At 62.5% G+C, this 14304-nt stretch overlaps 1 protein-coding gene across 1 annotated transcript in view; it reads left to right on the forward strand.

Moving 5' to 3' along the window:
- Nucleotides 1–14304, forward strand: part of LOC119092448 (1-phosphatidylinositol 4,5-bisphosphate phosphodiesterase classes I and II) — a 75287-nt gene that overhangs the window by 31996 nt on the left and 28987 nt on the right. Inside the window, exons 4-6 of the mRNA XM_037215410.1 lie at nt 3780–3848; nt 6311–6448; nt 7289–7422. Of these exons, the coding sequence (XP_037071305.1) occupies nt 3780–3848; nt 6311–6448; nt 7289–7422 (341 nt within the window). The remainder of the gene's footprint in view (nt 1–3779; nt 3849–6310; nt 6449–7288; nt 7423–14304) is intronic.

The raw sequence follows: 14304 nt of genomic DNA on the forward strand, positions 1-14304 counted from the left end.
ACACGGCAAATAGTTGTCGCCCCCGCCGTGCGTTGCAACTCAAGATGCTCGGAGTGTCCGCCTTCTTTTTGCTTCATTTGTCTCCTTTTATGAGGCGTGCATCCCAATCGTTTCCTTTTCTTTAACGTCTGCAGCGTTGGTGTATTTTCTGAGCTGCTGGCACGCCTTGAGGTTTCGAAGAAGGAAGATATCAGGCTGCGACGTTTCCAACAAACATTGGAAATGTTGCAACACGCAATTTTATGGAACGCTGCTCCGTCTGGGCCCAGAATACCGGTGTCAGATTGGAGCTCGGCATTGCAATCGTGGCGGCGTCCCGTTCGACGGCGCGGCGCTGATGGGTGCCGATTCCCCTGAGATGGGAGGCGTGCGTCCGTCACCGGTCCAGAGATGCCGTCCGCGGACGCGCGCGGCCGTGACGACCACTGGCCGGTATGGCGGCGCCGCTCCGGTCACGGCCGACGTCTGCTGGATGGGCGATCGCCGCTGGCGGCTCCGCGCCGGCTTCGGCATGCGTGGCTTCGCGAGCCGCCTGAAACCCAATCACACGCTGCGGAGGGCCTGATTCAGCCCGGTGGGCCGGCGGCGCTCAGGCACGCGCGGCGCGCCGCCCGACTCTCAGTCATCGGCCGGCGCCGCTTACCGATGGGCTTCCGTCAACCCGTCCGGCGACAGCAATATCAACGCATGCGTGCCGTGTTGGCGCATGGGTGATGAATGGGGCGGAGGCCCCCCCCCCCCAATCATCACTCAGGGAAGACATCGCTGAAAGCATCGCGCTTGGCTGGCTGCCATGGGTTGCCATTTGACGCGTCTGTCGCTTTCCTCTCTAATCAAGGACGTGAGATGTGGCTGCTGTGCCTCTGCGCTCACTCCCACCGCTCCGTTTAATGGGTGCCGCGCCGTTATTGTTGCCATAATGCCTCCTTGTTCTGCGGTCGCTGTGGGTTATCGCGCCCGCCCGAACTCAGCGGGCGACGGGCAGACGACGGGCGCCGACTCTGCGAGCGGCAAACGGCGCTCCATGTGGGGGGGGGGGGGGCTGCCTGGCTGCTGCCGATCGTGGGTGACCCCGACACCTGGACAGCGCCGCCGCGGTCGGGTCAGGTCACGCCGCGTCGGGCTCGTGACCGGCGGCCTGTGAGGCGCCCGGCCCGCGGCCCGCGCCCTGTGGTCGGCGCTCGTCACGGCCCCGGCGCTTGCGTTGTGTTTGTGAGCAAGAGAAATGATGTGTTTATAGGGGATTGCGTGGCGTGTACCAAGAAGATTACGTGGTGAGTTCGAGGAGGGTGCTATGCGTTTGTAGAAGATCGCCCGTTTGTTTAGTGGAGGTTACCTGATGCGTTCACTGACGCTCGCGTTGCGGAGAGAGCACTCGGGCTTGCCTTGGATCTGCTAGACTGGATTGGCAGAGGTCCTTTGCTCTTCAGGAGGTTGCATGTGAGCCTTTTCAGGAGCCTTCTGAAGCGTTGGGATGGGGTGTGACGCCTGTACGAGCGACCATCGGGCGCGAATGTTGGAGCCTGTCGCGAGGCCTGTACGAGCGACCGTCGGGCCCGGATGTTGGAGGCTGTCGTGACACCCGCACAAGCGACCGTCGGGCCCGGATGTTGGAGGCTGTCGTGGAGGCTGTACGAGCGACCGTCGGGCCCGGATGTTGGAGGCTGTCGTGGAGGCTGTACGAGCGACCGTCGGGCCCGGATGTTGGAGGCTGTCGTGGAGGCTGTACGAGCGACCGTCGGGCCCGGATGTTGGAGGCTGTCGTGACACCCGCACAAGCGACCGTCGGGCCCGGATGTTGGAGGCTGTCGTGGAGGCTGTACGAGCGACCGTCGGGCCCGGATGTTGGAGGCTGTCGTGGAGGCTGTACGAGCGACCGTCGGGCCCGGATGTTGGAGGCTGTCGTGGAGGCTGTACGAGCGACCGTCGGGCCCGGATGTTGGAGGCTGTCGTGACGCCCGACAAGCGACCGTCGGGCCCGAATGTTGGGGGCTGTCGTGGAGGCTCATGTGGTCCGGTGGTCGCCACCGGCGCCGCCCACAGTTAAGCCGCTCCCAGACGGCCGACGCCTGGCCGCTGTCATCAGTGGCGCGGCTGTTCGTCGATGAGCTGACGCTCGCGTTGCGGCTGGCGGCTGGGCCTGTGCGGGGTCGCCGGGGTCCACGCTGCCCGCCGCCGGGAGCGATCTTCTCCAACCCTCGTGCTGCAGACCAGGGATTCCCGGTTCCCGGAACAAACCCCGATAAAAGGGTATTCGTGCAGGTTTAACGGCCAGGATTATGTATCGTCTGCTCGGGAAAGTTCATACATGCTTACGAGCAAATCACGGAAGGTGCCGGCATTTCGGTTCTTTACTCCCTGACATACAGCTGTGAGCAATACCGTTATTCCATATTTCGCCATATTGACGTCGACATATGGACATCGACAGTGTGTGACACATCACTATGTCACATCGTCGCATGTCGATGTGACATGGTGATATGCGAAAACAAGTAAGGTTCATAGCTTGAAATGTAGCCCGTTTCTGAACAATTGCACAGGATACCTCATGCCCTGTATTTCCGTTGTAAGACTTTGTATTATCGTTGAAGCCACTCTGATAAGTACTGTGCATTAGTCTGGGACTGTTCACAAGTGAGGTTGCATATTTTTGGCCAATCCCCCTGCTCCTGGTTATGCATTAGTTGTTCTGGGTGAAAACTCCTCTTCCCTGTTAACGCTGCGTTGAAGGGAGTATCCACATTTGTATTATATTTTGACTTGAAGCAGTCATTTTGGAGATCATTCGGTGCAGTTCACAGCCCTGCTCTACTTGAGACCTAATACTCTAGTTTCTGAGCTATATGTCTGCGAAGATGCGCAGACTATTTCTTGGTCATTTAGGCGTGCATGACGCCATGGCAACGCCATTCAGGTCCTGCCACCCCACGGGCCATGCGGCGTTCAAGGCCAGGAAGAATGTTAGCGTCCAGCCGTTCAGACCCGGCGTCCGTGAGCACGACGCCCAAGTATAGTGGACGTAAATTGGCTCTCAATCATTGTTGACCAAGCTGTGCAAGTTTCAGTCACAAATCCTGTTTTGTGATATATGTTAAAGAAGTTAGACACAATTGCCAGTTATTACGGAAATAACACTTGTAGTAGAATAACTTAGCGAATAGCGCCAGTACCGAGAATATGAATGCAATTAAACTTCTGAAACTTCCGGAAAAATTTGCAAGAGCATCACCAGAAAGGGCCAAACCACGAGCACATACGAGATTGGGCTCAACGCCTTCCTTGGTCAACGCCTTCCTTGGGCTCGGCAGCCTTCCAGCACCGCCGCGCCTTGTCTTTGGTAGCGAATTCAGGTCCTTCACAATAATTTAAAGGACTTTCAAGACAGCTTATTTGCGGGCAGACGGGCTGTCGCGCGTGTTTTTGACGCGGGTTTTCCGAATCTTAAGAACCGGACAAGAATTCTGATGGGGAGGTACCGACAATCAGTGCTTGTGCCTGTGGAGTCAGCAGTTGTGCGTGTGAAACCGGTTTTTTGCAAGCATTTCTTTCGTTTTTGTGTCACGCCCGTATGATGTGACGGCTTCATTTATGCCTGCTCATTGTCGAGCGCCCGTACGTCGTGACTACCGGATGATGTGTCGTGCGGCATTACAGCTGTACATCACCAGTACCGTCACGGGTACGGTGTGAGCCGTATGTACGGGGCGTCTTTTAGGTGATCGAACGATTAGCTGCTGCGTCAGTGGTGTAACCAACCCGAATGTTGCTGCCTACAGGAGGTGGAGCTGCTGGACATCATGACGATTCGCGACACCCGCACGGGTCGCTACGCCAGAACGCCGAAGGTGAGCGGTCGGCGAGCGTCGCTCGTGGCCGGCGTCGGTGGCCGGCGAGCGCGGCTCGGCAGCCTCGTCTGCCGATCGCCGCACGTCGCACAGCTGTGACGCTGCCAGAGCCATCTCACCGCCGCCGAGTTGACAGCCGCGTGAGGGAGGCGGCCGTATCTCATCTGCGGTGACGGCGGCGCAAGTCCGCCGCGACTTAGATAGTTGCAGCGGCAGCGGCGGCGGGTATTACGGCACGCTCGGCCGGGCTTGAGCCGGCCTGACGTACGGCCGCCTGTTGGGCCTGTGGGACGCCGCCGGCGTGCAGGCGGCTGATCCGGCGCCGTCGGCCTTCGCTCGGCCGACGTCGTCCGCCGACAGCGGCCGGCCTCTGCCTGACGCCGCCGGCGCCGTTCGGAGAACGCCGCCACTTCGTCGCCGTGTGGCCGTGCCGGCTGTCGGATCGCGGCGCCCGACCAGATGTTCGGCGCTGCGGGACGGCGCGGGGCGGGGCGCGCGGCGCGCGGCGCGCGCGGCGCGGACCTCGCACCTGCGGCGCCACCCGGTCACGGCCGCCGACACAGGTGCGCGGCTGGCGCGGCGGCGGCCGCGCTGGCTGCGAGCAACCGGAGGGGAGGGGGACCGGTGTGACCGGTCATCGTGCCGCCGAAGCCACGGCGACCCGCGTGGGGTAGGTCGCCGTGACGTCACGCCGAGAAGGCGTCACGGCCCGCCATCTACCGGACGTGTTCTCGGGGCCTGCCGCGGCCGTTGCGTATAGGCCGGTTTTTGCGCCGTATTTGCCGCACCGCTGCGGCACCGCTGCCGCCCCGGAGATAGCCGGTGGCGATTTGTCACTGGGCTCATCTCCGGCCGGAGTTAATTGGTTCGTCGACGGCGACGGTGTGACGGCAGCCTGCGAACGTCCGACATTCCGAGTTGTCGCGGGAGTTGTGGCCGGCTGGCGGCGGTGGCGCGGCCAGCGTCCATTACCAGCCGCCTCAGCGGGGCCGAGCAGAGCGCGAGACGAGAACCGCACGCGCCGCGATCCGGGCCCGATCGGGACCGGTGCGGTCTGGCGCGGCCGAGCTGATGGTCAGCGCCGCCATTGTGAAGCGGCGGCTTGGCGCGATGGCAGTCATTGCTCGGAGCGCGACCATTGGGGCTGTTGACGCGGCGGCGGCCGACACCGGACGCCGGCGGGCATTGTGTCGGTCGACATTGACCCCGACGCGGCGGTGCCGATCGATCGGTGGCCGCTGCGATCGCGCCGCCGCCGCCGACGACGACGCCGCCGGGCCCGGCCGTGATGCCGCCCGGCGGGACCGCTCATCGGCGACGGCGGGTCAGACGGCCCTGGCGGCGGCGGCGACCGTCCGACGCCGCCGCTGACTCGGCTGCCACGGTCCTGTGACGTCGTCGGCGGCCGACCGATGCCACGGGCGGCCGCCGCCCGGGCCGCCGACGCTGCGGGCGGCGCCGTGACGCGGTCAGCGGCGCCGCCGCGGCCTGGCCGCCGCCGCGGGCCCGGTCGGCCGCCGATCTCCATATAGACGAGCGCCGCTTCGGAGCGTCCCGGCCCGTGACGCGCCGTCTCATCAACGCGTCCCGATTGGTCCCGCCGGCGACGCCACGGCGATCATCGGAGGCGACGAAGGGTGTACTGAGGGGGCGTGCTGCGCAGTGGCTGGCGGGGGGGGGGGAGGGGGGAGGGGGAGGGGAGGGCAGAGGCACTTCATTGCCAATAAGAACCATCCCCAGCGGAGCGGCACTCAGGTAATGCTCGCCGCTGCCTCTGGGAGCGCGCCGTCGGGTTGACTTTGATATCGGCTCGTCTCGGGCGTAGACCGCTTGACGGTTGGCGCTGGAGTGATGCTGAGTGGTTGGCGGTGCGGCCCGAGACAGCAGATGCGTCGCGATAGTGTGTTATCAGCGTCGGCCGTGCCGTGGCACACAGAAGCAGCACAGACCACGACCGTGTTTCCCGGCTGAAGATGTGACGCTTTGTGCCAACGTGTCGTCAGGGGTATTGTTACCATGGCGTCCAAAGCATGGGATAAATCTGCGCGAATGAGGGAGATTAAAATGTGGGGCCCTAGTGTCAAGCCTGCTTGGCTCTGTTGAAGCCTGCATAGAAGTGTTCGGTCGTACGCACCACGTTCTGACCTCCCTCGCTGTCCCAGCAAGAGCGACCGTCATACTCTGCTGCTGTGTATTGTGCTGTGCCTTGCTGTGCCGTGCTGTACTGAGGACAGGTGTGCTGCGGTATGGTGCCGTACTGTGCCGTGCTGTACTGAGGATAGCTGTGCTCCTATACTGTACCGCACTGCACTGTGCCGTGCTCTGCCGTGCTGTACGGAGGACAGCTGTGCTGCTGTACTGTACTGCACTGCACTGTGCCTTACGGTGCCGTGCTTTGCTGCACTGTACTTTACTGCACTGTGCCGTGCTGTCTGACGCCCGTCCCCGGCGCCGCGCCGCAGGACCAGCGGGTGCGCGAGATCGTCACCATGGGCAGCACGGGCACCCTGGAGGAGAAGACGGTGACGGTCTGCTACGGGCCGGACGTCGTCAACGTCAACTTCGTCAACTTCTGCTGTAACAAGATGGAGACGGCCAAGGTACGCAGACACGCGGGCAGGGGCGGTGACGGCATCTCGGATGCCGCCGGGTGTGGTTCAGGTTCATGTTCGATGTATTCACGAATCGTTCCGACAGGTGGCTTATTGTTTGATTGGGTACATTTTCAATAGTACTATGATTGCAATATAAAAAACACGGCAGCAATGCGACCATATTCGCACATCAGCCGTCCAGGCGCCGACACAACTTTGTCAAGAACAAAGTACATTCATCAAAATATAAATTATCAACACGTGTTACACACCGACGAGCAAGCAATGGTCACCCAACGGGACCGGCTAAATCCTCCAGCCTGGTACGAAACTCATGGCCGCTGCGAGAGACGGTGGTGGCGGTGACGTTATGGACACTGCCGCGATGTGACGCGACTGAGCAGCGTCGGGGTGCCCGCGGCGCTGTGGGCGCCGGCGCTCTTGCTGCCTTCAGTAGCATCAAGATAGCAGCGCTGTCTGCGGCCGAATGGGCGTGGGCTGGAGCAGATGACGTGGCCTGGATTGTCGAGCTTGGATGATGTTTGGATGGCCGTGGTTTATTGCCTTTCGTGAGTCAATGAACTCTTACGTCAGCAGTCCAGCCGCAGCAGTCTCGCTCACTGCGACCCGTGCAGGACAGAAAGGCCATTCCAGCACTGGGCGTGTAATGCTTTTTGCTCGTCTATTCGCCGCTTCGTCTTCATTCGGGTAACAGTACAGTAGATTAATGCGGTTGCCTTGCCTCTCCTGCGATTCTTCGCTCGCCATACCACTACCGGGCACCTAGCCGCCGCACGTCTCAGCCCTACTTTCGGCCCGTCGCCTCATTGCTCGCATCTGCCGCAGCTGTGGACGGACGAGCTGCTGAAAATGGCGTACAACCTGCTGGCGCTGCACGCCAGCGTCACCACGCTGCTGCAGAAGGCGCACACGCGCATTTGCAGGGACGTGGACCGCACCGGCCGGATCCCCGTCAAGCAGTGAGTATGACACCCACCCGCCGACCGGCCGGCGTCGGCCCGCCGAGACCGGCGGAGAGCGTCGGGCGGCGACGACACCCTCGCCCTCAGCGGGGCCGGCGTCAGCCCGCCGAGACCGGCGGAGAGGGCCTGGCGGCGACACCCTCGCCCTCGGCGGCGGCGGCCTGCCGCAGACCTCAGCGGAGACGGCCCGCCGGGACCGGCGGAGAGGGCCTGGCGGCGACACCCCCGCGCTCGGCGGCGGCGGCCTGCCGCAGACCTGAGCGGAGACGGCCCGCCGCAGATCGGCCTCATACTGCTTGTCATGAGTTTGTTCTTTTTTATATGTTTGTTCTTTATGATGCAATTGCTCTGCAAAGTTTTGGCCGTAGCAGGAGCTCTATGGAATTACCGTCAGGCTTGTTGATGTTTTTGTACGTAACGTCAAGGCCGTAGCAGGAGCTCTATGGAATTACCGTCAGGTTTGTTAATGTTTTTGTACGTAACGTCAAGGCCGTGGCAGGAGCTCTGTGGAATTACCGTCAGGCTTGTTGGTGTTTTTGTACGTAACGTCAGGGCCGTAGCAGGAGCTTTGTGGAATTACCGTCAGGTTTGTTAATGTTTTTGTACGTAACGTCAAGGCCGTAGCAGGAGCTCTGTAGAATTACCGTCAGGCTTGTTGGTGTTTTTGTACGTAAAGTCAGGACCGTAGCAGGAGCTCTGTGGAATTACCGTCAGGTTTGTTAATGTTTTTGTACGTAACGTCAAGGCCGTAGCAGGAGCTCTGTGGAATTACCGTCAGGCTTGTTGGTGTTTTTGTACGTAACGTCAGGGCCGTAGTCAAAGCGCGACAGAACCGAATTGGCTTGGAATGATAGCTGAATCATATTACAGATCATGTTCCAGTTGAAAATCTGATATTACAGTTGAAAAGCTGACTTTTGGGATCAGAATTTGTGCTGGTTCTTGGTCAAGTAAACCAAGAAAGCCTGTCTGTAACGCCCAATTCTTGCAGCCAGGAATTTGGCCAGGAAGGGACCAAATCAGTTCATATAGTCCCTTTTTTGTTGCCCTAGGGGACCTCTTTTTTTATTCCGGGCTCTGTTGAGCCTTGGGATCGCATCTTGATGCCGCGAGGGCCTGTGCCTGAAGTTTTCGAGGCCTGCGAGCGTCGTGGACTGCCAAAAGCACCGCAGGCACCCACACCACCTCCAGAAGGAGGGGGGGGGGGGGGCGGCCCGAAGGCCCTCCTCCTTGGTTACGCCATTGCTGCAGAGGACGTGCCGGCTGGATGCGTAGTCGATGTCTCATTTGCGTCTGTGACGGTCGGCCCTCTTCCCTCCTGCGTCCTAATTGGCGCCCTCCATCGCCAGCTTTAGCTCGCCGGCCGTCTTTTTCGGCGGGCTCGGCTGTCCGCAGCCTGTCGCCCTTTGTCCCGCCGTCAGCCCCAGCGGTGCTGACTCTCGGGCCGGCGGCTGGCGCCGTCCGCAATCGATGCCTCTGTTGTGTCGGCCGGGTTGGTGTCGCCTGTGGGTGACGCGAGGCGACCATCGCGCCGGCCTGACCCGCTGCTGACCCGGCCCGGCCCCCATTGATTGGTCGCCGCCTGAGGTCGCCGCGCCGGCGCCGCACCGACCGCCGCACCGACCGCCGGAGGTGCGATCGTGCGGCGGCGTCTCCGGTGGGGTCCCGTCGTTTGTTGGTAGATCTGTGCTTGGGTGGGAGGCGTCTGAGGGTACTGAAGCCGGCCACCGGCTCGGTGGCGGCGTGTCGGGGGATGGTCGACTCCCCAGGTGTACGGTAGATGCGTCTCCTCGGTGGCGGCGTGTCGGGGATGGTCGGCTCCCCAGGTGTACGGTAGATGCGTCTGCTCGGTGGCGGCGTGTCGGGGCCTGGTCGGCTCCTCAGGTGTACGGTACGGATGCCTGTTGCTGGGCAGACATTTCGCTGATAGTTTCTTCGATAGCAGTCTGATGAAGACCCAAGGACATAGTGCGCAGCTTTGGACAAAGGTCGCGTCAATCAGTGTTGTACGGTAAAGCAATAGCTGTGGAACATGCCATCACGTGAAACGGTGCTTAACGTCTTGGTTTAACAGCGCTTAACTCGTTCTCCTGCACAAATCTTCCGGAAGTAATACAGTTCGATCACGATTTTCATTTATCTGCGTGGCAGCTTATCGGATTGCTCCTAATTTCCCACGCGGGCGGAATCGCTGGCTGGTTCGACCGCACGCCCCCATCTATAATATAAGGTGCAGGTCCTGCCGATGCAGGTGATCCACAGCGGCTCCGTTACAGTTTCCGTGCAAGCGCCGATGCGAGGGGGCGGGAAACACGGCCGACTACGGAACAAAGGCACACACGTCATAAGCCACTGTCAGCGCTGTGGCCCGGCCCCCTCCCCGATCACACCACCCGCACCCATCAACGGCCTTTGACCTCGGCTCCATGTCATGACCTGTGGTGTTGCCTTCTCGCAACCGGTCGTCGCGGGACGTCCGAGCAGGCCGGCTGGCCGGTCGGACGGCGCGTGCGGCAAGCCCAAACACGCCGTCTCATTCCGACCGGCATCGTGGTGCCGGATCGGCCGCCAGAGCCGACCGCGCTGCCGCGCCGCGCCGTGCCGTCCGCCGGCGCCGCGCCGCGCCGTGCCGTCCGCCGGCGCCGCGCCGCGCTCGCCGGCACCGGTCGACCGACCCCGGTGCCGAGAGCGGCCGGCGAGGCGTGCGGCGCTGCCCTGTTCGTGTCGCTGTTGCCGGGCCGACGCTCACAATGCGAGGGCGCTTTCCTGGCGGCTGACGCGGCGAGCGGCGACATTATGGCGTCGATCGGTGGCCGCGCGGCCGGCGACAAAGCCGCCAAGGCCGCCCGTGCCGGCCGTCGCTCGCCCAGCGAGTGGGCTCCGACCCGGTTGGGCAGGCGCCGGGCGGAGCGGGGCCGCGCCCGCCGCACGGGCCGGCGGACGGCCTAGCGGGCGCGCGGCTCGGTGGCGTAGGGTGCGCCGTTCGCAGCGCGCCGGCTCCGGTCGGTGGTGTGTCGCGGCTGCGTCGCTCCCGTGCGCCGGCGTCGGGCGAGGTGGTCAGTGCCGGCCGGCGCCGTCCCGGCCCGCCCCTGTAATCACGGCCGTTGCCGCCCGATCGGTCCGCCGCCTGACCGATGGAGCCTGCCGCCGCCGGCCGGCCGCGCTCGGCCGCCGCGGCAGCTGCACGCGTCCGGCCGTCCCGGGGCCGGCGCTGATGGCGCCGGGCGGAGGCGATGTATGGACTATTGCGGCCTGGCTGGCGGTGTCGGTGCATGGTCCGCCGGCCGGCCGCGCTGGCTGGCGGTGGTGTCGGTGCGGGGTCCGCCGACAGGCCGCGCTGGCTGGTGGTGGTATCGGTGCGGAGTCCGCCGACAGACCGCGCTGGCTGGCGGTGGTGTCGGTGCGTGGTCCGCCGACAGACCGCGCTGGCTGACGGTGGTGTCGGTGCGTGGTCCGCCGACAGGCCGCGCTGGCTGGCGGTGGTGTCGGTGCGGGGTCCACCGGCAGGCCGCGCTGGCTGGCGGTGGTGTCGGTGCGGGGTCCGCCGACAGGCCGCGCTGAGCTTGACGCGTGAGCGCCGGTCGCGAGCGGGCCGTTGCGGTCTGTCGGCCCGGCCGACCGTCGTCGTGCGGGCCGAGTCGATGTATCGACACCAGTGGCAGGAACTGGTACCCTCACCGCCACGTCTGAACCCAGGTGCCGACGCGATCAATGAAGCAATCCATCCAATGCCGTACTTGTGCCTCAATGCTCAACCCGTATGCAAGCCCCCATTCAACATACGAACGACGTGATAAACGGCCCACTTCAGGAAGCTCTTTACGGTATGAGGACCGCGGGCGTTTTTTCACACAGGCTGTGTGGGAGCCGACACAGGCGCCGTGTGTCGGCTCATGACGCATTGAACTGCTTTCGCCTTGGACTCTGAGCAGCACGGCCTTATCTTAAGAGTTCAGGCAGATATGGCTTAATTTTGGCGTTGATCGGATTCAGTCGATTCAGTAGTCAGCATTTTAGGCCACGTACCGTTCCCTGGAGACCGTAAATGTGCTCGGTAGTCCGATTTTATAGGACAGGAAAAGCGTTCAGGGTTTCATGTATTGCATGGGTAACAGTTATCAGGGTAGTGTCATTCGCTACTATTGACATTTATAGTCGAGTTGGGTCATTAATTATGCATCTATTTATCATTATTTATTGATTAATCAGAACGTTTGGCCTAGCTCCAGCTCTCACCCACTTATTTTCAAAGGAGTCCACCTGAACTTGACAAAGATCCGCCTGATTCTGGAGACGGCTCCGGCTTCATACGGAGGCAACCAAGCGCAGCTCTATCCAACAGCGAAGGTGCTTTCAGTAACAGCTGTTGAAAAATCCTCACAAGTTTGAGTTTTTACGTGCCTTACGTTTCCTTTGGATTAGGTACAGCCGAAAACATAATTTTATGTAATAACAACTCACAGACAAGCAAACAAGGCGGATGTGCGCCGGTTTTGCTCAGTTTACCCAAATTCAAACCATGTAAGCCGAAGGGATTTAAGAGAGCAAAAGCCGTCTGTTACAAAAGTTTCGTCGTGCGCAATTGAAGAACTCTCAAACGGGGGGGGGGGGGGGGGGGGGGGGGTGATACGGCGGGCGTCGTACGACATATGCGCATCCTCACACGGTTTGGGACCATGGACGACCGTTGTTGCTGCATTGCTGCAAACTGCAAAACACAACCTTTGAGCATTAAATCGATCAAGCATTAGCACCGTGTGTGGTGCGTTACCATGGTACAAGTTGCTATGAACGCGTTCTTCTGCCTGGGAGCTATTCTGATCTGGTCAGCAGCGTCTTACAACGCGAGGCGATCAGCTGCATGCGGAGGAAAACTTCTGACAATGCTCTCTGACAATGACGGGACCTGTTACGGATTCTCTATCACCCACAGCGTCACTTGTGCCCCTCACACCACACGGACGTCGTGGGGTCGGCCGGCGCCCGGTGGCGCGCGGTGCCCGGCGCCGTGAGCCGCCTCCTGGTCCGGGCGCCAGGCAGTCTGACCGGCCGCCGGGCTGCGGCACAGTGCGCGGCGGCCGTGACCCGCGCCGCGCCGTGAGCCGCCTCCTGGTCCGGGTGCCAGGCAGTCTGACCGGCCGCCGGGCTGCGGCACAGTGCGCGGCGGCCGTGACCCGCGCCGCGCCGTGAGCCGCCTCCTGGTCCGGGTGCCAGGCAGTCTGACCGGCCGCCGAGCCGCAGCACAGTGCGCGGAGACCGTGACCCGCACCGCACCGGCGCTGAGGGACGCAAGGCGCCTCCGCCGCTGCCGCCGCTGCCGCCGCTGCCGCCGGCCTGGCTCCGACAATGAGTGGCGCAGAGGCCGGAGAGGAAAACAGAGACGAGCGTCGCGAACTCTTGTGAGATGGGCACGCTCTGTCGCTGTTTGTGAGACCCGTTTGGCTGCTTTATCTTTATCTAGTCGAGCCCTGATGGGATGAGTTGTTGGAACTGGCGCTGGCGCTGGCTGTTTGTCGCGCTCTACAGCGCCGCCGGTTGTGGACGGTAAACAAGCGGCCGCGCAGTCAAGGAGCCGGCTGCATCCGCGGCGTCGGCCGTCTCGGCCGAGGAGTCGGCTACCTCCAGTGTTGTGCCGCGGCGTCGGCCGGGCTCCGCCGTCTCGGCCGAGGAGTCGGCGGCCTCCAGTGTCGTGCCGCGGCGTCGGCCGGGCTCCGCCGTCTCGGCCGAGGAGTCGGGGGCCTCCAGTGTTGTGCCGCGGCCTCGGCCGGGCTCCGCTGTCTCGGCCGAGGAGCTGGCTCCGGGCTGAACCCCGGCTGGGGCGGCGCGATGCTGCCACCGCTGCACGGCTAGAGGCAGCCGGTAGCGCTGGGGCTGAGGCTCGGCAAAGACCTGCCCGGCGCGGCACAGGCCCGGTGCACGTTGGCAGTCCCGGCGCAAGTCGGATGACCTGGCGCAGATCGGCTGCCCCGGCGCAGTCGGATGACCTGGCGCAGATCGGCTGCCCCGGCGCAGGTCGGCTGACCGGCGCAGGTCGGCTGACCGGCGCAGATCGGCTGCCCCGGCGCAGGTTGGCTGACCTGACGCAGGTCGGCTGCCCCGGCGCAGATCAGCTGACCCCGCGGAGGTCGGCGTCGGCTGCCCCGGAGCGGGTCGGCTGGGGGTGCTGCTGTGTCTTGAGAGCGGATGCAGCTCTGCAGCAGGCGTCAGGGGATTTTGTGCGCACATCGAGGCATGGGTACCACGGAACCATTCATGCCTCCTCCGGAGCCTGACCCTGAGTGGAGGCACGTAGCGCTTTTCTTCCATGCAAACAGGCGATGCGACTTTTCTCTGCGTGGTGCAGCAACGATGGCTTATGGATGGTGCATGTTATGTAAAGACAGCATGCTTGGCCGGAAATGGAGCGCACGTCACTGGGACCCGCTGTGATTACGGACCCACGCGCTCTCGCATTATTCTAATGGCAGTCGCATGAGACCGGGACGACTCTGGGGACCATTATTGTGGCCTTGATTGCCTTTATTGGTATTGCTACAGCAGTGACGACAATGCGGGGCAGGCGAAACGCGCGAGGAAATAATACCGTTTTGCCATTAATACCAGCGCCGGTAGTCGATGACCGGCTGCAGGGCGTTGTGGCCACGCGCTCCCATTTCCATGCATTGTCCATGCTTCGCTCGCAGTGAGTTGTGCCGGATAGTTGCGTAGCCTCCGCCCGTGCCGGCGATCTCCGGGGTACGGGCGGGGCTGCGTCAAAGATAACCTCCGCGCAGGTTACTCTCGTCGACCCTGACTTTTCGGAGACACGGTCTCGTGGACATTGGCCTGACCTTAGCTACATCTGCTGCTACGCGGCGCTAAGTGCGGCCACTCGAGTTC

Source organism: Pollicipes pollicipes, unplaced genomic scaffold (assembly GCF_011947565.3).
Source record: "Pollicipes pollicipes isolate AB1234 unplaced genomic scaffold, Ppol_2.1 Scaffold_3447;HRSCAF=4054_pilon_pilon_pilon, whole genome shotgun sequence".
Taxonomy (NCBI): Eukaryota; Metazoa; Arthropoda; class Thecostraca; order Pollicipedomorpha; family Pollicipedidae; genus Pollicipes; species Pollicipes pollicipes.